Here is a 23,388-nt window from a genome sequence, read left to right as displayed (position 1 = left end):
AACTGTAATGTCTGCTCAACTTTGGACACTAGAAAGAAAAAAAAAAAAGCCAACCTGCCTTTCACGGAGTTGTATTTATTGTTATAATATAAATGATGTTTTGTAAACTTTTCTGACATTTAAAAAAACCAATATAAAAATACTGTATTGCTTTTATCAAAAAGCACATAAGAGCACTCTAAAGGGCATGTGTAGATGCTGATGTACTCCCACACAGAACTACTGGTGACAGACAACTTTGAGGGCCAAGGTATATTTTTCAGGACAGCAAAATAAAGGCTTTAAATTGTTTGAGGGCTATGTATAACCATTCTAAAGAAAAAAACAGAACAGCTAATGCTGCTTATTCCACTGTCCTGGTAAGATGCCAGCAAAGATAAAATATAATAGAGACTCTATTCTAGTGTTTCCCAAGATGAATGTATATTATATTTGAAGAGAGCTATTTTAGAATCTCATAAAAAAATGCTTTTTAAATATGTAATATGTGACAATTGCTGTTGGAGAAAACATATGTAGCCAGAAAAAAGAAATTGAATTTTTTCAATCTGTTTATCGCTATTTCCTTAAAAGCCTTTCCTGCTGACAGAAGCAACAGACTGACATTTATTTAGATTTGTCCAAGCAGACTAAGATCAAAGCCACAAGAAGTGATAGGTTTTGTGAATAATTTTTCCAAGAGACCATAAAATCACAGAATGGTTTGAGTTGGAAGGGAACATCTAGTCAACCGTTATTAATAAAACTAAATGGAAGAGGAGCAAAAAGATAATTTTTATTGTTCTTAAAGATTTCTGGAGTTCAGCTCTCAGGTGTGATACTAGGAATATGCATTAATTTTATGGAAAGAATCACTGAGAGTACTTGAAAGATGTTGGCAAGCTTACTACATGTAATACACTATTTACATAGCAGACAGAAGAAGAGCAAAGTGTCATGTTAAATAAAACTTGAAAATACAAAATGAAAGAACTGGGGTAAGTAAGAAAGAAAGAAAACAAACAGAGACAAATGGTTTCATGCAAGGAGCACATATATTTAAACCAAGATTGTGATGAGTCTACAAACGAATAGAGGAACTTTAAATGATAGAGGGAATGATAAGGAGAATGGATGATAAGACAAGACAAGACTAAACCAGAAGACTTACAAACACAGTGACAGCAGCACAAAAAAAGTAAGGCAATAAATTAATATTTCAAAACCTAAAAACCATCAAATTTTCCTACCCACACAGGCAGGCTGAAATAAAATGCAACTAAGGTGTAAAATTGTTCAGCAAAAATTCAATAGCTTACAGATCCTAAAAAACTAAACGTATGTCAGAAACCCAGGTAAGGGAAGTAAACTCATTCATTGAACTGTAAAGACCATAATTATACAAGTTGTCAAAAGGTAAGTTTATTGAATCAAAATTGTAAATCTAGGTGTTTCATAAGAATCCTGTTGATGTTCAAGCACCTGGTAAAAAATTTCTGGAAAACCTGGTACCTTTTTCCAGGGCAGGAAAAAAATGTCACTTTCAAAACAATGCTACACTGGGCACTTTAGAAATATATCCATCAAATCCAGTTCTTTCTTACCTTTATTTTTAAGCTCCAAAGTTAGATTGATACATGTTTAATTTAACTGACCCACAGTAACAAGAAAGCCCCTATTTTTGGGAGGACAGGCAATTTGAATGCCTTAGAGACTACTAATTACAGAAAGAAAGCTCACCGAAGACTGAAAGTACAGAAAATAGGAACAAAGGACTTCTGAGAATGACTGCCTCTTTGCTTCCAGTACTTCACACCACTCTGGCTACATATCCTTCTTGTGTTCTGACTGTAGTAAAGCAAACAGGGGAGTGGGAATATAAAAATGCTGTAAGTTTTCCTAAATAGCTTTCTAATTAAGGTAATAATCTGAAAACTGAGCCTGTTACTGTTTGAAGATTAATGTTTCAAGGAAAACAGAAACTTTAATGGTTTTGCAGCCTTAGTGTTCTTTTCCTATCTGCTACAACTGCTGGAAGCCTAGCACAAATATGACTTGCTCTGTTTATAGCATGAAGTCTGTAAAATTTTCTGTCAGTTTATAAAAAGGGCTATTTTATAAAACTTACATGCTGTTTATTTAAAAAAAAAAGAAAAAGTTATCTCCTTAAACCAGCAAGTGCAAGACCCTTGGCATGGAATAGTAACATACCAGGGTCAAAAATTAAGCAAAGTCTATGAGATAACCATGAAATAGCTGGAAATAAAAGGATGGCTATGTAGACAAAACAGAAACACATCTGAGCTCAGACTGTTAACAGGTTTTTGAAACAGAACTAGGCAAACATGTATAATTAGATAGTTCACTAAATGTTTGGATTTATCAATACTTGGCTTCACACCATCTGGCAATATCCAGGACTGCCTATCTCACCTCTTTTTTTTCCCCCTCTATTTCCAAGCTGAGCTGTATTCCTCTCATTCCTCTTTCCTATACACCTTTCCTTAGTCTTCAGCAGAATGTACTATACCCCATACACTGATGGGTGGCTGTGTGGCAGGAACATGCTTTGATCGACCTGAGCAGATCACAGTCTTACAGCTGCTGTGCAGACCAGACAGATTATATGCTCAGCCTCTACTGAGTAAGGCCCAAACCCCACTATGTAACACTTGAGCTGGGCCTGACCCAAGAGACCCAGAAACTGTCTAGTACAGGATACTCTCTGTGTGTTAAAAATCTCAGAACTGCAGCAGGATAACAGAATATACACTGAGACCTGTAGCCCACTCTGTGCTGATACCAGTAGCCCTCAGTACTGGTTAAGGGTGGCATGGCTGCCTCCTTTCGAATGGATACTGGGAAAAATGTCTTCCTGAAAGAGCTGTCAAGCAGTGGAACAGGCTGCCCAGGGAAGGGGTAGAGTCACCATTCCTGCAGGTATTTAAAAGATGTGGCTGTGGGACTCAGGGACAAGGTTTAGTGGTGGACTTTGCAGCTCTAGCAGTTGGACTTGATCAAACCTAAAAAAAAATCCATGCTTCTATAATCTTAAATATGTTCTCTGTTTTAGTCATCAAAAGCATATGGTTATGATTTTATTGTTTTCAGCTATGACTATTTTTTATCTAGTATTATCTTTTCTCTTGGAAGACGAGGAAACATAGTCTTTGACATGACAACTTCTATCTCAAGTAGTCTCAATGCCAGTACTTAGTGAAACAGATTATCTGCCAAGATATCTCCTGTCCTGCCTTAAACATTCATGTTTCAGACCTTTGGCAGTGTTATTATTCCATCATGAAATTTTACAGAATATATCAACCACAGATGTCTATCAAACAAAATGAAATGAAGACTTCTTGATATTTAATAAAAACACTACCTTTATGCTATTTGTATCATTTTATAAAAGCAACAAGGACATTCACACACTGAATTTTTTTCCCCCCAATAGTAATTTTTGAGGTTAGATATGCATTATGCATAATATTTATTTTGTGTCTCTTAGAAAAATATACACTTAAGTTCCACTTATTTTTCACCAGAAAAACATTGTAAAATACATAACAAATTATAAGTAAGAAATATTTCTACTGAACATAGACAAGTAAATGTAAACATTAGTACCTGAAACAACACCAATTCCATCATCACAGTCATAATCAGAGACTTCACTGTCACTGATCCTTTTGGATCCTGGAAAAAAAAAAAAAGACATGTATCATTTTTCTTCCTGTAAGTTAAAACTACCCTCTGCCAATAATACCAAAATAAATGTATGGATTTCATGCTACACCATGAAGTATTACTATCAGCATATAAAGGTAATTATTCATGTTCTATTATTTCACATATACGAGTGCACCAATTATTTTAGTTAAATCTTTAAAATGAAATGCTGAAATACATCTCCACAACATTTCATTTATGAAATACTTTTATATACTTCATATCTATATTCATTCCATATAGAAACTGGCATCACACTGTTCATATTCCAAGTTTTCATATACAAGGTATCATCCCTCCCCAAAGTCTCTGAATAACAGAAAAGTTAATAATAGCAATAATATTAAATACAGGTAGTACTTTCTTTGAGTTAATAAGGATTATCAGGAGAAAAGGCATCTTCACACATATAGTGTGCCATGAAACACAAGTAAACTATTAAATGTACACCTGCCAAAATAGCTAGAGCTGAGTTGGCAAAAGCAGATTCCACTTCCACAACTAGAGCCCAAATGTAGGTCACATAGGACAAGTATATATCTCAGTTTTTGTTCAACCTAAATTTGCTTCAGTCTTCTGTGGCATCTTTTAAACAGTATTTGATTGCTGGTATCAGGGCTAAGCACTTGCATTTGACTGATAATTATTCATTTACTTGTTTTAAATGTGAAAAAAAACCTGTTCTTCAGCAAGATGGTGTGTCTATTTTAATTTTTTAGCCATCTAAAAATGGGTAATTAGAAGGCAGAAACTTCAATTGTCACCACACCTCCAATCACGTGCAAGATTTTTTTTTTCCTGCCTCAGGACAATTTCTTCTGAAAAATGTAGACACAAAAATACCAGTAAAAACTTGCAGTAAACCTGAAAAAGCCCAGGACAAAGTAGTCTTAATGGTCTACCTGGGTGACTGGCACAGAAGGATCTCTACCCTCCTTTCCCAACAGAAAACTGGGAGAACATGTACTAAGGGGGTTTTTGGCAAACATTCAGTTTTCAATTTAAAGAAACTTTAGAAATTATTTGAATTATAAGAATTGCTGTCGTATTTTAGACTGTTGAATATTTGTTTACCTTCCCACCAGAGGATAGTGGAAGGTCCTTCTTATACAGAAAGAGTGGGCTTACAAGATCTGAGACTTCTCCTAAGCCATCCTGTTACAATAAGTAATCAACTTATTCTCCACAAATTCATACAATTTCATTTTTAGTCACAGTATTCTCTAGGCCTCTGTAATATGCTATGTCAGTAAATTCTGCAGTTTCATTAGGCATTGTGTGAAACCAACTTTCTTGTATTTTATTTCTATTACATTATTTTAGACAATGCCATTCAAGCTTTTGTATTCTGAGAAACATGAATCAGCATTCTGTGTTCTATAGTTATCTCTTTGGTTTGGGGTTTTTTTGAGCTGAAATATCATTGTTTGGTTTCTTTACATATACAAACCATTTCATATTTCTGATTGTTCCTGCCATATTTGTTTGCATATTTTCTATTTCTTCTGTGCTTTTTATGAGAAATCAAGGGTCACTGCAGCATTTAAGATGTGATTGTACGAATTTATAAGCTAGACTGTAGACTATTTCTTTGAGATAAAAATTTCTCAGTTTAAATATTATTCAACTAAAAAATGGTGTAAGCATGATATGTGCTAATTCTTAGAAAACAATATAGCCTGCCAATACATTATGCAATTTCAGCAAAGGAATTTTAATTGTGGTTATTTAATCGCAGTAAATGTTTATGCTTTCCCTAGAAATAGGAAATTAAAATTAGTTCAGGGAAAGTCATGCAATTCTCATACAGTAGCTCAATTTATTATAAAATTTTAGAAATAGCCATGTTGCAATGGGTAGGGGGACAAGTATCTTTGAATTCAAGAAATAACAAGTCTTTCTCTAAAACAAAAAATTACAAGCAACTGATGACAATTAGCACTCCAGAAAACCTAGAAAATGAGGGCAGAAATGAAGGGAAAAGTTTTGACCTACTCTGATTATTTTCTTAATGATAGTATTACAAAGGCCAGTCTCTCTTTTTCCCCAAAGAAAGCATCCATTCCACCTGTGATGCTGTCCCAGCTGCCATTTTCAGGAGAACCCTCTACTGGTGCAGTGATATACATGCCAGTGAGCAAGAAGGATCTGTCTCCATTCTCCTTAGCCACGGATTCAAATCCAGGTCATTAAAGGAAGACAGTATTTGTGACCAAACACTAAGCAAGAGAGCCCTACTAGCTGGCTGGGGTTTGGCTGGGATCTAAAAGCAAAGCAGTGGGATGCTGTCTTTTGGTGACCGTGACCCTGATCTGGTAGGGCGTCTGTGGCTGCTGTGCAGAGATCCCAGTAAAGTTACTCAGGCCCTAAAAGAGAGAGGATTGGGGAATGGGAAGATGAGGGCAATTGAGTTTGCTGATGCTCATCACATGGATGCTAGGAAAGGTTTTTGTCATGAAAGATGTAAAAAGGCTGAATCAACTATGATTTGAATAGATGTAATTTACTCATCAACTAATTCATTCTTATGAATGAATCTAATTAATTACAACTGAGGTTGCTTTTTATTTATGTTTATATTTACAGCTAAGTACATCTGCTTTAACATATTTTTAGAATATTATATTCTGTATTTGGGAGGAGATATTTGCATCTTTGAGGATGAAAATAGTCAGCTGTTGTCACAGGGGGCTCTAGACTTCCCAGCTGTATAGCTAATATTATATCTTCTTGTAGTCACAGGATACATCTGGCAGAAAAAAAAGAGATTAAGAAGCTTCAACAGACCACAAGTATAAAAGACAGGGTTTTCTCTCTCTTTCTGTCTTCTCAAGCCACATCCATCTGTTCCAGAATCTCTTAATAACTCAGCTCCACATCATCTTCCAGGATCTAGAGATTTGAGCTTCAGGGAAGAGTCAGGGCAAGGGAAAGTGAATGGGCCAGGATTGAGACCTGCCCAAAGGATGGGAGTAGAAAAAGAATAAAAGCAAGGGAAAGATCAGATTTCAGTGATTTCTCAAACTGTCTTTGCTACTGCAAAGAGGAGAGTCTCTTGTAACACCTGACATCCTTAAATATGAAAGCTTGACCTGTAAGATGAGATATGAAACTTGTTCAGCTCAGATCATCTATTCTATCTCCTCAAGCTGCTTCAAGCCAGCTCTAACAACTAACAGACATAAACCAGTTGAAAAATAATAATCATGTTTAAGTAATATTTTCATTTCCTTACAAATGTAAATTTAAATGATGGTAAATAAGTCAGGAGAAATTCAAAGCAGAATTAATTACTTGGTTTTGTATTTGGCAATCAATGTTTTCAGGAAGGACGAAGGAAGGAAAGCATGTCAATTAAATATGTAATGTCAAAAACTACTGGCTGAAATATGTAACTTCTGCAAAGGAATCAGATTACACATATTTAAAACATCTTCCATTAACTTCAGAAATGGAACAAACTAGAAAGTGCACAGGTCAAAATCTTTAATTGAACCAAGTATTTGAAATGTCAGTATAATTGCTGGCAGATAGGTTAAAATTTCTTGAAATTTTTGCAACAGTAATTTCACCTGCTGTATATTAATTTTAGATTGTCATTTTCTTCTTAACCTACTGGCAATGTAAATGTGAATATTTAGGCATCTGTCCCACCTCAGCCATGTCTTTTCAAAATACTACTTCATTAAGTAATTTGGACCACTGATTACACAAAACAGGAAGAGCAATTCATATTTTATCTGGGAAATGTGACATTGAAGCCTCTCACAAATTATTGAAAATTAATTTTGTGAATGAAACTGTTATTTATTATTTAGTGAATATCTTAAACTGTTTGACATATACATTATAAAATATGGTCCTAAAATCAAGAGCAAGGAGTTTAAATTCATTTTTACATAAATTCAGAATTCAGTAAAAATATTATATTCCAGGACACTGGATACATTAAATGAATGCATTGGTGCCAATGATTTGCCTGTGGCTAACTTTTTCTTTGATGCCATTCCACTAGTATGTGGTTTATTTATAAAATTTTATTGGAGGTAGTATTCCCCTTTTGTCTGATAGCTGGGCAGTAACAGACGGTAAATACAGACTGTCAAATCCCTTCCACCCAGATTAACAATTATTACAGTTATGGACTGAAGGCAAAATAGACCCCATGCTACAGTAACCCTCATAAAAATGCCTTAATTCCGCATAACCCCAGCCCCAGTGAAATCAAAATATATATTCCTATTCCCTTTAGCAAGTTTGGGTTTAATAGCCTTAAACTAGCAATAAAACTTTTCAGAGGAGAGTAAAAACCTCCCCATCAGAAATTGAGAATGTTCAGCATCCTCCTGCCCTTCCACACCTCTCTGCTCCTTCCCTGCAGTGCTGCTCAGCACAACACTGAGCAGCCAGCACAGCAACTCTGAGAGAACATGTACACAGCAGAGCTGGAAGTTCACAGCACTTGCCATGTAGCTTCCATTGCAGGGCTGGGGAAAAACCCCATCACTTAAAAACCGTTAGGACCATTATTTTCGTGTTCCATTTAGCAAGTACTTTCTATTTAATTTTTTATTATTTGCATTTCTACTTTCTATTAGGCAGAAAAGGAATTTATAATACAGTAGTTTTTTAGTATAAAAACATTTCCATTTTCATCTTCATCTTCTGTGCTTCATATATTCTCCACAGAAATTTCTGATGGACCTCAAGAGAAGACTAACACAGAGGTTCACAGCTCTACTAAAGCCCATATGACCAACCAACATAGTTATCAAAATGAACTAGGACAGGGGATAGAATGAGAAATAAAATTAGTGTGAGTCAGCCTAAATACAGAAGGAAGTGCCAAATTTATGGCTCAGGAATTCTGTGCTTTACTTGTGGAGAAAAAAAAAAGAAAAAGAAAGGAGACCAAGCTTCCAGTCCTGTCTCTTACAATGCAGGAAGCTTTTACAAGGTTTTGTGGACTCCTTGGGGGAACAAAGGGTAGTGAAGCATGCTTGTAGTTCCTTCCCTGGAGCTCACAGAAGGCCTTCACAACCACTTAAAGTCACTTAGCATTGCCTGTATTTCTTCTATGTTCAAAGCCGACATATAAGCAACCCCAAAACAGTCTCATAACAACTGTTTGAAGAATTTGCTCTCTGATATTCATCCAGCCTGTGCCCGAGGGTTCTTAGTGTGAGCTAATTTCTCATGCAGTCCTGCTGTCTCCACGTCAATCTGTCACTTTATCATCCTGCACATAATAGTGGGATTTTAGAGGTTTTCGACCAATTTCACCTACACTGACAGAGGAGTATAAATATCAAATTCTATTAAGTTCCTACAGATCTTTGAAAATGGTTAGAATAGGATAGAAGAGAGAGATAGAAGAGAGAGATACAACATGGAAGTCCTTAATCAAAAAGAAACTTTATCAAGCTAAAATTTGTGTCTAATCCACATGTGTGCAAGTCCAGAGATGCCACACCAAACTTGGTCTCTCCCCATGCAACGATATCATAAAACATGAGAAGAATGTGGGATTATTTCAGGAGTGACGGGAGTAGAAGAAATACGGGAGACTGACATGAGATGCAATGGAAACTGGATTTTATTAGTACTACTCTCAAGAAAGCTCTACTCTATCGGGGTTTTGTTTCTCTCCACCGTGGTATGGATCTATTTCCATAACAATGCGTGTTTCTTTTTTTAAACGTAACTAAAAGATCATTAGTTGAACCAATTCTCAAAGAGATTCCAATAATTAAAACTGCAGAAACTGCAGAAAGTCCCAAATGAAATGCTCTACAAAATTTAAGTTTGTAAAAACTGTATGTTATTAGTTTACTTATATTTAATTAAGACAAATTCCTCAGATATAGCTGGATTTGTAATGGGGGATTTAAATCAAGAAACTGTAAAAATGTATATCAGTGTAAATACTGATTTTGCCAGTACTTCACTTACCCCATGTCTGTATTCTAACCATACTTACACTAGTTCTCAAACAGCTGTAATATAATAGTATTCCTTTTAATACAGTTTAAGCAAAATAGCATTTTCGTAGTATAGTTAATAAAGCTCACTACAGTTTTCCTAACATAGCTCTACCTAAAATAAAGGCAAGCAAAGCAAGTATGGTGTTACAATATTGCTCCAATATCAGCACTGAGATGTCAAGAATAGAGAAAGAAAGCCAACAAAAGACTTATTACTGAAAAGCAGACAAGAAAAGCCAAAGAACTGTTATGCAATTTAGCATCTGCACAATAGGTAGCAAAAGCACACCAATAAAATATCAAATTAAATTTTGCATGTAGATGGAAGCAAAAAGCATTTCTGGCATGCTGAAAATTTACCTGAATTATATGAATATAAGCCTTTATCTGGAAAACAAATATTGAAATGAAGTAGTGTCAGGGAAAAATACATGAATCAACACATGTAACAGGGATGATTAGAACCTTAAACTTTGCTATAATTGCTGCCACAGATGGAAGAATTTGATACTGTGGGCCACACTCCTTCAAAATAAGAAAACTCAAGCAGTTAAGACAAATTAAACCACAAAAATGCCAATAACTTCTGGATCAACATTTATACACAATAGCCACAGAGATCCAGAAGTGCAATTTCAGTAATTTCCAATTCTGAAATACAGCTGCACACTTTTATTGTAAGTGTTTAACTTTTTAGGGCAAAATGTATATTTAACTAGGCATACAATATGAGCTGCTACCCTTAAAAATATTGCACGCTTCTGTTGACACTGCAGCATTAGCAGAACTTTCCCAAGATGTACTTTTGAATCCTACTTTAAACTTAACAGACTCAGAAGCGATATGTCATTCAGTGTTCTCCCTCCAGCTAGGTCTTGATTTGGTAAATATGTACATACATGAGAATCTTAACTACACACTGTTACCAGCAAATTCAAGAATCCTAATATGAGCTCAATGATTAAATACTTGCAATACCTGAATTATTGTTTGCGTTCCTTAAGTCTGACTGGTTTATGTATTTTAGCTTTCCATACAATCATACCAATTTTTCTAAACTGAACAAAATAATAGTATGTGAATATCTGGACAATTCTGGAAACATGAAAAGTTAATGGCATTTGCAGATTTTGAAAATATTATTTCCGTAAGATGTCATAATACAAAGAAGCCAGGAAGCCAGAATAACATTAATAATACCTTGTCATAAGCAAGATTTTATGAATATTTTTATTCTTTATAGTTGAAAAGCTCACAGACATCATATTAAATAGAAAAGAATGACAGTCTGTAAGTAAATGATGCACCTCAGATTATATGACATGACACTGTTAGAGAAAAAATTAAAATTTCAATTTCTTCCCAAATGGTGCTGTTAATGGATTCACTGGATGACTAGGTACCTTCTGGCAAGTCACATTTTTTCTGACATCCAGGTAAAAACTATTTTAATATGTGGATCATATCACTAAATCATCTACTACTTAAGATTTCTAACTCTCTGTATTTTCAACTTTGGTTTCTTGATAAATGTAACACATTTTTATATCCCAGACCCAGAATTCCATTAGGCAATATAATTTCAAAGTGAATGATAGGGGGTTTTTTCAGCATCATTTACAACCTTTTAGATGTGATTTATTGTGTAATTTCTCTAATATTTGTATTCCTTAGTAGTAATCTTTTCTGGTTATGAATTTCATTTAAAAATGACAACTATTTGCCTACAAAATTATGAAAAATGGAGTTTAGAGACTTTTCCTAGTTTATCCTGACAACATCAGATGTTACCCAAACATCGAAGGTGGAAGCATGCCAAATGCCCACAAAAAAAATCAATTAACACAGTCTAGAAATTATTCATATAGTTAAAAACTATGGGGTTTCTGAATTTAACTGCTGAATAGATCTTTAAAAGGGTAGAGCTTCTTGAAGAGCACAAGAATATAAAACTAGTGAGATTATAATGGGATTGAGGACTAAGAAAGCAATGTTGTTTCTATATGTACAGAAAGGAAGAAGTCAGAACAGTAATAAAACCATCTGAAAACTTCATTACACAACAGAAGAGCAATATAATAACATGATTGTATCAAGTAAGTAACCAGAGAAACTATTTAATTCCCTTAAACGGCTTCAAATAGGTTTTTAAGTATTTTTGTAGTTTAATTACAATTTAATAAATTAATATCCTAAATTAGTTTCTTTCATTTATCCTAAATGAGTTTTCTTTTAGAAAAAGAAAAATATTTTGATAGTTTAAGGCCTTTTTAGACATCCCTGTATCATGCTAAATACCTTTTAATTAAAGTATTTAATAAACCATAGATGTACAATGAAATATAATAAATAAATAATAGGTGTACAATAAATACAATACTGGTATATATATGTCCATATTCTGTGAACAAAATATCAATGCATGCAAACAAAGATAACATGCCCAAGGCCTGTGCTCCATTAAAAGAAAGAGAAAAACTAAGGAAGAAGCATGAAAGAGAAAAATAACTGTCATTCTTGCTCTCTAGGGTAAAATTCTTATAATAAATTAATCATGGCCTGTGACACTGACCATAAAATGCTCCATATTATAATTTGGAAAAAAGTCACTGATGCATGTTTCCATTAAGTACAATTCACTTACCTACTCGTGAACAGCATTATTATAATTTCCTCAAGTAAGGTTCAGTGACATCCATTGAAAATTATCGTGCTGACTTACCACACTCACAACAAACTAAAAGGAAATTGCTGAGACAGCAAGATCCTGATCCTGCAGTAAAATGAGCCTCTACAGAGCTCCAAGGAAGTAAATAACTTTCAGCAGAAGAAGATTTGCCATCATTTCACAGGGGCTCATATTTCACAGGTTAAAGATTCAGATACATTTGTAATTAATTATTGTTAAATATTAATGATTTCGGTACTATGAAATGTATATCTTGGTGTTCTACAATATAGACTTGACAACTTTACCATTTAAGTAATGGAATAGAGGGATTAAATTAACAGTTATGACATTCCTCCTTGATCTGATGAACATTCAAAAAAAAAGTTCTCATCACCCAGCAGTGAGAAGTCCATCTAGAAATGCTTTTCAAAAATTAATAAGTAATCAGATTCTTTATTTTTTAATTTTTTTTTTCTAGTCAGATTTAAAAATTTTTATCATGTTAAGGTCTCATCGTTGCCCCAGAAAATAGAGTCTGATGGAAAAATGTACAAAGTACAAAGCTGAAAAGATGACAAGACTTTTCATGCTACCCAAAACACTTTGTTGATGCATTATAGATTTTCTTAATTCCCATCCAAAAAAATGAATAAAATTTGAAAAACAAATTTTATATATAGCTTTCTGCACACTATATGCAGATTTTTTAGAACATAACTATACTCAAATTTTATCCCCAGAGTTTAAATACTCATTACTGTAATTTCTCTCCCTCCAGATTTTTTATGTGCCTGGAGAATCATGAAACTCAGTGAATGGAGTCATTGATGAATTTAATTCTAAAAGTAATGAAAGTCAAATTCCCTTTACAAGAAAAGTACTTCAAAGTCTGATTATTTACATTTATTTTCATTTTGATTGATTTTTCTGGTCTTCAGATCTGAAAAAAATACACCATTTTGGACTTCTACATGTTGATTTTCAAACACTGTAATTTCTAAAATATTTTTGATCTTGTTCTCCACAGAGTTTATCTCCCATAGATGAATTACTTTTCCCTTACTGAGGATGCCCGAAATATAAAACTTTTGGTTTTCATACCATATTGTGAATTCTCATGGTATTTGAAAACTCTCCTTCAGCTGCTGTACAGACCTATGCTGCAACAAGAGGCCTGAAAACGTCTGGGTTTACTGTTATATTCACATTTCTTCTCATTTGTAGCTGTTACCTACACTGTACATTGCACTCTCTGTGGGCTGCAGAGCAGTAATTTAGACAGCTTATTTTTAAAGCTGAGAATCTGATCTAGAAAACTAGTGTCAGTTGCTTTTCAATCCTAGCTAATTGGGAAAGTCTTAAAACACTTGGAGTGAAACAAAACCTACTTCTAAAATAAATTCAGTGTCAACATAAAACTAAAAAAATTGTTGTTCTCCAAAATAAACAATAACCCCATCTTCTTTCTCAGTTCAACAATACCAGCTCACACTGCACAAATGCTCACATTACACAGATATAACTGCAAAAGATGGAATAAGAATGCCTCATAGCCAATTTTATTTCTATCTCCATACTCCGGGCTCATGGATATGAAGTAATTTTTGATATGCAATCTCGTGGTATAAACCTTGCTTGATTTCTGTATCAGTTCTCAACAATAGAAATACTAACAATAACTTCCACACCAGTGATCCTAACAGCTAAGAACACAGCATCCAAAGCACATTCAGTTTTTTATGTATGCCCTAGTAAGATACTTAGCTAATGTGAGATGGAAAAATAACCAAACAACAATAGGTCAAATATATTCCCTGAATATTTAGGGAATTCCTAAATATTCTCTAAAATTATTTTTAATTTTCTGGTTACAATCTTTTTTCAGAGGCAATATTAGAAGAACTTCAGTTTGGCTGTAATTCTAGTTAATGTTTTCTGGAATTCTTGGTGCATGGCTGATTTTATGGTAAATGTTAGAGAAAATGAAGCAATTTTAAAAATTCACTTCAAAAGCTGAGCACAATAAGTAAAATAGGCCTACTTGTTACCCCGCATTTCACATTAGAAAAACCTTAAAATATACTCTTTGGATCAGGTTATGAAAATCTGAAATATAATTAGCTGAAAGAGCTAGTAAGTCATAATCCTATGTTCTATATTAGTTCCAGTTTCTAAGTAGATGTCTGTCAGAAAACACAAAAGAGAAAGTATGGCAATGATTCTTTATCACTAGGAAGTTAATGGAATGTATGGATCAGAGGACTGGGAAAGAGAAGGTGGACAGCTGACTTAGATCAGTCTGTACCACAACACACTGCCCACTCAAAGATATTGAGAGATAAATATATGTAGAAACTAAGCTACGGTCTCTGAAAGCTGGTTCCTAAAAAAATGGCATATGGGGCTCTGTGGGAAGCTTGCACTTTGCTACTGGCAATCTGTAAATACAACTTCACTCTTCAGGGCTGACAGTCTGCTCTTCTTCAGGAACACTGCAATCCAGTGATATTAAAAAGAGAATAGAATTGGTAAGTGTAGGTGGTTCTTTTAAACTACCTTTAGAGAGTAACATTTGTCTTCAAATATATGTGTTTATCACTACTTGGCAATCATAAAGATAAAAAAGCTTAGATGTGTAATGAGTATTTACACAAACAACAACCAACCTTATAATTCAAAATATCTCTCCTGTCATTGCTCACACTAACAATTTTTGGGGGTATTCAATAAAGTCCTTCATATTGTACTCACTAATTCTATACATAGAGGCATCACAGAAATGAACAAAAGGTAGGAGAACTGAACTGCTCAGATTTTACAGCCCCAAAAATTGAAATCAGCCTGCTTTATAACAGCCTGTACTGTACTGACAGTTGTCTGTATTGACATGTTCTAAGAAGTGCTTCAAAAAACACAGAAAAACTTGCTAGACATGCCTTGTCTTCATTCTAGAGACTTTTTTTCACATCGTCATAATGTGCCACTGGATAACATCTTCTGTTTCATCATATACAAGAACTTTATGGAAAGATACAAGAAACTAGCATACTAAGTTTGACTTCATACTCTTTTGAAACCTCAAAAAAAAAAAGTAAAACCCCCAGACTTCTATATGTTATTAATACAGTATAAATATTTTACTTAGTGAAGGCAAACAATCTTGAGACGTGCTGTCTGCCCTTCACCGGTCCCTTGGTGATGACATTTAGACTGGGAAGAGCTTTTTTGGAGGCCATCTGGTGCAATGCCTGTTTCAGGCTTGGCCAACTTACACCTCATCGTTTACAGCCTTGTCCAATTGAATACTGGATCTCTCAGTAGGATATTGCATGACCTCTTTGGACACCAAGAACTACTTTTATTTCCATTTCAGAGGTGTGACAGCAATAAAAGAAAAACTGTATTTTTTCATTGCTAAATGGATTCTGCTGCCATAGCTGAACTCGTATCAGATGCTAAATTTCCAATTGTATACCTTCTCAGACTCTAAAAAGTACGGATTTAAATTCCAGGAGACCTTGTTCTGTACATTTAAAACTACCTGTTTAAACTGAAAATTATTTATGATACCACAAGGATTCAAGACATGAATATATTCCTAGACCACTAAAGAAAATCCTTCTTTATGGGATTCCTATTTCCGTACAAATGGAAATAGGGTAATTAAGTGTAGGAGTATGCACATTCTTCAGCAATAATAGTGAACACCTGAAACTGCTTATTTGATTGAAGATTTTAGAGCCTGAGGCTGAAAAACTAGTGCTCTGGGAAAAGTCAGGCTAAACCATCCTCATTGAAAAGCAGGACTTCTATACCAAATCTTAGTATTTCACCAAACAAGAAGTTATGCTAAGTCCTTTCCTCTATATTTACAGACAAGCATATAAAATTGTTCAGCTGAACACATTATTTGTATTAGTATTTACTAGTTACTTTTTTATTACTCATTAGTACATAGTGCTATTACTATATAAAAAACCCTGAATGTCTTTCAAATTTTCAGTCAATATCATTCAACAGATCTTTACTCAAACATCACTAAAATATGTTAAAAAAAAAAAAAGCATTAATTCATTCCTAATGGCAGTTATTTATTGCACAGTCAGAAATTCTGATAGACAAACAGGCTTTGGTAGCAGGACTGAATATTTCCTGAAAACCAGAATTTCACTAACTTCACATACAAAGAGTCCAGCTGGTCTGTAAAAATAGTTGTACATGGAATTTTAACTTCTTAAAATGTGTTATAAGTTGGAGTAAACCATATAAGAAAAATAATTTTAAAACTTCACTTAAATAACAGTCATGGCATATGAGAAGACTGAAGATGATTGAATTGCAATAGAACTCCTTACTTTCTAACTACCACTTCTTTCCTCCTTCTTTGGACAAGTATAATCTTACAACTTCAAGGCTATGCAGTGTAAGTCTCTGACAGTGTGTCTATCTCAGAATATTATGATATGGAGCATTTTAATCCTTCTCACCATCAAGTGCACAGAAGACAAACAGATCAACCACTTGAATCGCTTGTATACAATGGGTTATTTAATAAAGACTCTACATAGAACATATGAAATATCCAAGCTTGTTTGCATGACTACACACAGATTTCTGTGAGTTTGTGTGAAACGTATGCACACACACTCACATCAAACGACTCAAAGAAACTCCAAGTAAATCTTAGAAATTGGGTTTGGGTTGTTGAAGTTCCTTTGTTTTGTTTGGGGGGTTTTTTGCTAGTTTTGGGGTTTTGGTTTTGTTTTGTTGTTTTTTTTGTGGTAGTGGTGGTGGGCCTTTTGGGTTCTGGGGGTTTATTAATTTGGTTGGTTGATTTGGTTGGGTTTTTTTATATAACTGCCAACTGGTATTTTATAATGTTTATTCAGTGAAGAAGAGCTTTCTGGCAGCACTGAACAGTTAAACTAGAGAAACCATGAAGTATTAAAAAAACAGATTTTCCCCCCTTACTGTCTTATTCTTATGTATCTATTTTTATTACCATGTTTGATACACTGTATTTTCAAAATATCTACTAATAACATCAAACTACTATGGATTGGGAATAACAAACTCTACAAAGTAGAATTTGTAGAGAAATTCCATTTGTGAATCTAAGCACGTAAAATAGTATCAAAGCAAGGCAACAGGCCATGGTATTAATTTATCTAACTATGATGTTATATACAGGTTCCTTTAAGAAGTATGAGCTAAAGAGAGAGGTCCTGCACATTCACTTTTGCTTAAACAATGAAATTATGAACATAATATAAAAGATAGGTCTTCATGATAAAAAGAGCACATTGCAAAAAACCAAGATAATTTACTCAAGCTGAAGACCTGAACTGAGTTGTCTCATAAGAAAAAAACAGTGCAATACACAGTGGTTGACACCATTTCTAGCATGTCAGACTCTCACAATAATCACAAATGACCTAACTCATAACAGCTACAAATTAATATAAAAGCTCCGTCAGCTTTCCATTTGCAAGAATTTAATATATTTTACTATGCATTAATTGAAATGGACTACACACAGAGTGCAGAACTAATGACCTACTTTGTAACCTCCGTGTGGGACTCTCGCCATGGAGTTGTCTGCGTGGCAAATACGGTGAGGGATGGGGAAGTGGCAATGAAGAGACATCATGTGTTTGAAGTTTGTACCAGTGAGGTTCATCATCTAGTAATGCTGTCTCTAACTCAATAAGAATCTAAAAAAGAAAGAATGGTTAAAAATAGGAAAGCATTATGTGACAGAATATTTTTAAATAGATGTATTCATAAATTTTATTCTATTATTCTCTTATTGCTAAGGACTTCGTCGGAAGTTATATAAAAACCTTGCTTTAATATGAGAGAATCTCCTGTGCCCTTTACAATACTAAATATACCAAAAAATCTTTCACAAAACCTTTGTTACCTTATGAGAACCTTTACAGCATTCAAATATCTCAAATTAATGAGCAACATTCCAAAGTTTTGGTAAAATACAGCTATGGATAATATGGATTTTAATGAACAATTAGAATTGAGAAACCACATTCATGCTGTTACTAAAAGAGAAAAAACACAGAAAGAATCTCATATCAGGATTATGTGGTATGTGCAAGATCACTATTTGTTTACTACAAGTGAAAGAAAAAATAAAACCATTAAAAACAGTTTTGCTTTGCATAGTTAGTAATTTTTTTCAAAAATACTGTATCTATACATGATTACATGAGCAACTGTATTTCTATAGTAACTACCAATACTTGTATACCTCTCCTAAAAATTCACTTTCTTCCTCTCGAACTCGTGCTTGGTCCCAAAGAGTGATTTCTAACATTCGTTCTCTAAACTCTCTCCGATGAACTGGAGAATAAATAAATGTCTGATTCCACTTAGGTTCCAGTGTTTTCTTTACTGTTTTTGTTCTTCTTTTATTTTTATCACTGAAAAAAACAGTTAAATATTAAATATGTTCAAAACACCGTAATACTGCATTAAGTATGTAATGGAAAATAGGAAATCTTAAATCAGGAGTTCAGTTTGTAGGACCATGGGTACTACAATCTAAATCAGGAATTTTCCTTTATTATAAAGGTCAGCGCCTATATTGAGGATAATTCATACGTCCATATTAAAAGCCAAGGTTAGGTGATTTCAAGTTTATGTGCCAATTCCAATTTTAAGATGTTCCCCAAAAACCAGAAATGTTCTAATATGATTTTGGGTGTATTTTCTTTTATTTTGGAAACAGCATTTTATAAAGCAAAATGTACTTCCATAGATGGGATTTCCACAAGGCACAGTCTGACAGTAGAACATCTCTACAGACAACACTGAGCATAGCAAACACCTGCATTTCAAAAAAATGAGCCACCTGGTTCTCAAGCTTCCAGTCCTACAGCAGCTGACTCTAACTGCAGAGCAGGAAGGAGAAGCTGGCCCACATGAAGGAATGGTCAGGGAGCTTGGGGCAGTGCAGGGCTTTCCTGACTAAGGGCTCCATATCCACCTGGGAAACCAGGAGCCCCAAAAATGAGTTACATGTTCTTTTCCAGCAACACTGGAAAAACAGTGTTCTCAAAATCTTCCCAAATCCTTTGGTCACTCCAATGAACCACCCAGGTTGAAGGTGGACCTCCACTACAAGGTGAGGTCTCCATGCAAGGTTACCCTGGCAGCCTCGGGTCTGGCTCCAGGGTGTTATCGAAAGGAATGTATTTTGCAGAATATTTCTATTTGAAAGAATTAATATTTTATGATTGAAACAATCTTTGCTGGAAAACACCCACACTCCTCCTACTGAGAATACTGACAAGAGCCTCATAACAATGCTTATTTTAAACCTGCTGATTGCTTCATAATGCAGCTGCCATACTAATTTATGAGGATTTTTTAATAGGCAACGCAGATACAGTCCATTCGTTAATACTTGCAACTGTAATAACGTCATTGTATTTCTGAACTGTTACTTGGAAGATGGATCAAAATATTACCTAAGAGGTAATATTTTTAGATACATTGTTTAAAAAAATAATTTCTAGAATACCACAGGTTTGTTTACCCTTGTGAACTGAAGTAAGTTACATTGTACAACATTTTTCAATTAAATTTCTGTAACCAAAGAGAATTCAGCATCTTTTTCTAATCAAATGCTCGACTTACTTAAGTGTATTTTACCTCTAGCGTGTTTCCTTCTACTACACAAGAAATATACTGTTGCTTACTTAGCTCTTAAATCTAAGGAAATGAAAATTAATTTCCACATCAGAAAAAACCCCACGATTCTATAAGACAAATTGCTGATCATAAACACATAAAACAACTAAAGAAAAAGTTCTGAATACTTCCCATAAATGAGAAAAAACATTATAGATTAATAAAATTCAATGTCAATGTATTTTTTAGTTATCACAATTTACATTGTAAAAACATTGTGAACACAGACAGTTTCATTAGACTTTTAATTTCTTATTAATCTCGAAAAAGCAGGCAAGATAATTTAAGCCAACCTGATTCTCAGTTTAGCACAGCTTCACCAGCTACAAACACACTACAGCAGTTTGAATAAACCAGAGATCTAAATCAACAGTTCAAATACTGGTGAGCCCAAGAAAATCTATCTAAAACCTTTTAATCATCAATGACACGGCAAATTAGGTAGTCGCAGAAAATCTTCATGTCAACATATGGTATACAATGAAAGTGGAAAAGCAATGTGTTCCAAAACACTAAATAGCTTTATTTCCTGCTGAAGTGAAATGGTACTGGAGATAGTTAACATCTTCCCAGTTTAGCTATTAGGAAAAGCAAAGGAAGTAAAAATACGAGTTAAATCTATTCTACGGATTCAGCAATCCACTGATCTATTTGTTATTTTGAGTGACATTAAAGCTTTGAATTATTTGGTTGGTACATTATAAAATAGCGCTAAACATGCTCCCCTACTGACACAATCTGAGGAAATATCAATTTAAAAAATCAATTGGATAACACATTATCTCTTTTGCTGTTCTTCCCAACACCTAAATTAAAATGCAGAAAATCATGGACTAAAAAGTGAAGAAGCTGTTCCAGAATAGGAGTCCTAGTACAGTTTCATTTTCCCTAAGTGCACCATCCAGATTAATATGAGTTCTGTGCTTTAGGGGAAGTTTTCAAAGTGCAAATGGGAAATTTCAATTGAGACTGCTTCAGCCTTAACTCACTTATACTGTGATAAGAAATCTGTGGGTTTCAGATGCCAAACCTGTTGTTACTGCTTTATTGTATAAAGATAGGGCAAACCAAACTGCTGGACTCATCAGTCCAGAAATTTATGAACCCAGCTCTGTAGCATGTTATTTGCTCTAGAGAAGAATAACTGCCATAGGAAATAAAGGCACTATAAAACACTAACAACATTCTTTGCAAATAACAGATCCCCATGCAAAGACATATGTTTACCTTTCCTTTTCTATTCAGTATTTTATAGTACAACCAGGGAAAGCAAGTTTGTGCTTAGTGTTCAAAGACATCTTGCTGTTACATAGCATGTTCAACACAAGAACCCACAACTTTAAGCTTTTTTCCATATAAGTACGACTGATAAACTCAGCTGTGCATGTCACCTGAGTATCAGACTAATTCAAATATTCCTTGCTTTGCATTCTCCCTACCTTCGGTCTGGAAGAAAATAAATTTTAACATAAGGATTCCTTGGCCTCCCATCTTCCCTTGAAGGAAGATCCTTTGCTCCCAGTATGGTCACTATTAACTGATGACCAACCTTGTCATACCACAGTTTTATCTGTAGGGAGAAAATATTAATTAGTGAACTCATTTCTACAATGAAGTAGTATATTAATCCTTAAAAACAATTTTGCTCATAAGCTTCTATTTATATTGGTTACTTAAACAGAAAATCTTATATTCTACTTTGAATTTATAACAAAGAATAAAAGTAAGTTAATATTGTAATAGCTTCAGTATGTACCAGGAGTTACTCTTTTTTTAAAACCCTGTACAGTAAGTACCTTACTTCACACCAATTGTTTTTCACATGGTGCTCTGGTTAGGATTATTCTCCCTTGTAGTGTATTGCTTGCATTACTAATGTATGGTACTCATACATTTCTGAGGAGTTTATGCACAATGAATTAATTAATTTTTCATCTCCTGTTGTGCAAAAGAGACTATAGGATAAACCCATAAATATTTCATATCTCTATATGTTTTTCAACATATATACACTTATTCTGAAATCATATAAGCCCTCCAGAAAGCAAGGCTCAGTAGTCCCACCCTCTTCATAGTCCAACTCAGTAACAAGTTAAAAACCACTATTATTAATTTTTAGAATTATTAGTAACCAGTCTAAGGCTTTATTTGCTATCCTTTTCCACTACAGTCATTACAAGCTGCTATTTAGCTGTTTCAGTTTGAATTCTATGACTGCAAACACATCAGCCAAGAAAGGGATATACCTACTTCAGAGCAGTCACTGCAGAAGGGGGAAATGGGGCAGTTAGGACAAAACAAAGCCTTCCAAATAGCCAGGGAGCCATTACATGGTGGTAGCACTGCAATATCACTAACTACAGATTACTGAAGAGGCTCTCCTCATGAGGACTTTGCCTGAGACAGGACAAGCTAGGACATTTAAAGAAAACAGTGACCCTGCCTGAACTCAAGGGAATCAGAGAGGATAATGCCCAGCCTGCACACCAGGCAATACACCCTTAGGCATGAATATACCCTAGCTAAGGGAGACATAAACAGGAGAAGGTGCACTTTCTGCAGAAACCATCTCACATAATTTCAGAGACAGGGTTTCATCTGCCATCATAGCTCTTTATCGTCAACATTTCAGTCTCTTAAAGAAAGGTCCTCATGTAATTCTCAATACTTTTAACCCATAAAGAAGAGGCTGATTTAGGTCTCTGCCATTCCTAATACTTCACTAAGTGAGATTACACTAAGACATGCCAACTCAATTATTGGTGGCAGTGTACTTCCTCCTTCTCCACTGCTTCAGATCTGGCAATTCCTGTAGCCACCAACCAAATGTTTGAATGGATATTAAAAACGGGATACTTGTCCTCTATTATCCTGTCATTGGCCCTGCTACAGAATTTATAGGTTTCTGGTACTAATAGTTAAGGAGCTCTGTGGCTACTCATCTGTGTGTGAATTTTAGATGCTGTTCCTATATTCTTGCAAGCCAGGGGCTTTGACAGTACTTTTCCTACACCGAGAATTATCTGGACTTCTATCTAGCTCCATCCAGCTACGGATCAAAAGCAGAAAGCTTTGTACCAACAGTACAGCTTTAATGACCTCTGAAGTGCAAGTCAACTTAAATGCTCTTTGACACTACATGTATCCACCCACAGGCTTTCTTGGGACTCCTCAAGCAAAACACAGACTTTGCTAATCCCACAACCCAAGGGGAATAGCACAGAAGAAAATCTTCTTCATTTGCTTTTTTGGGGAAATTATGCTTGCTTAAGGAGAATGCAATATATTTGTGATACAGACACTATCACAAAC

General features: G+C 34.6%; 1 protein-coding gene across 49 annotated transcripts in view; it reads right to left on the bottom strand.

Annotated features, from left to right (window-relative positions):
• The window catches only part of RIMS2 (regulating synaptic membrane exocytosis 2), a 454,433-nt gene that overhangs the window by 173,209 nt on the left and 257,836 nt on the right, over window positions 1–23,388 (bottom strand). For 34 of the 49 annotated variants that reach the window (XM_039548365.1, XM_039548401.1, XM_039548402.1 and 31 more), the window contains 4 exons: window positions 21,516–21,646; window positions 18,632–18,803; window positions 17,927–18,080; window positions 3,610–3,678 (listed from right to left, as the gene is read on the bottom strand). In XM_039548365.1, the coding sequence (XP_039404299.1) occupies window positions 3,610–3,678; window positions 17,927–18,080; window positions 18,632–18,803; window positions 21,516–21,646 (526 nt within the window). Of the gene's footprint in view, window positions 1–3,609; window positions 3,679–10,055; window positions 10,083–17,926; window positions 18,081–18,631; window positions 18,804–21,515; window positions 21,647–23,388 lie in introns of all 49 variants that reach the window. The other 15 variants (XM_039548364.1, XM_039548362.1, XM_039548363.1 and 12 more) reach the window with 1 other exon arrangement.

Source organism: Corvus cornix, chromosome 2, assembly GCF_000738735.6.
Source record: "Corvus cornix cornix isolate S_Up_H32 chromosome 2, ASM73873v5, whole genome shotgun sequence".
NCBI lineage: Eukaryota > Metazoa > Chordata > Aves > Passeriformes > Corvidae > Corvus > Corvus cornix.
This window is presented reverse-complemented; position numbering and strand designations above follow the sequence as displayed.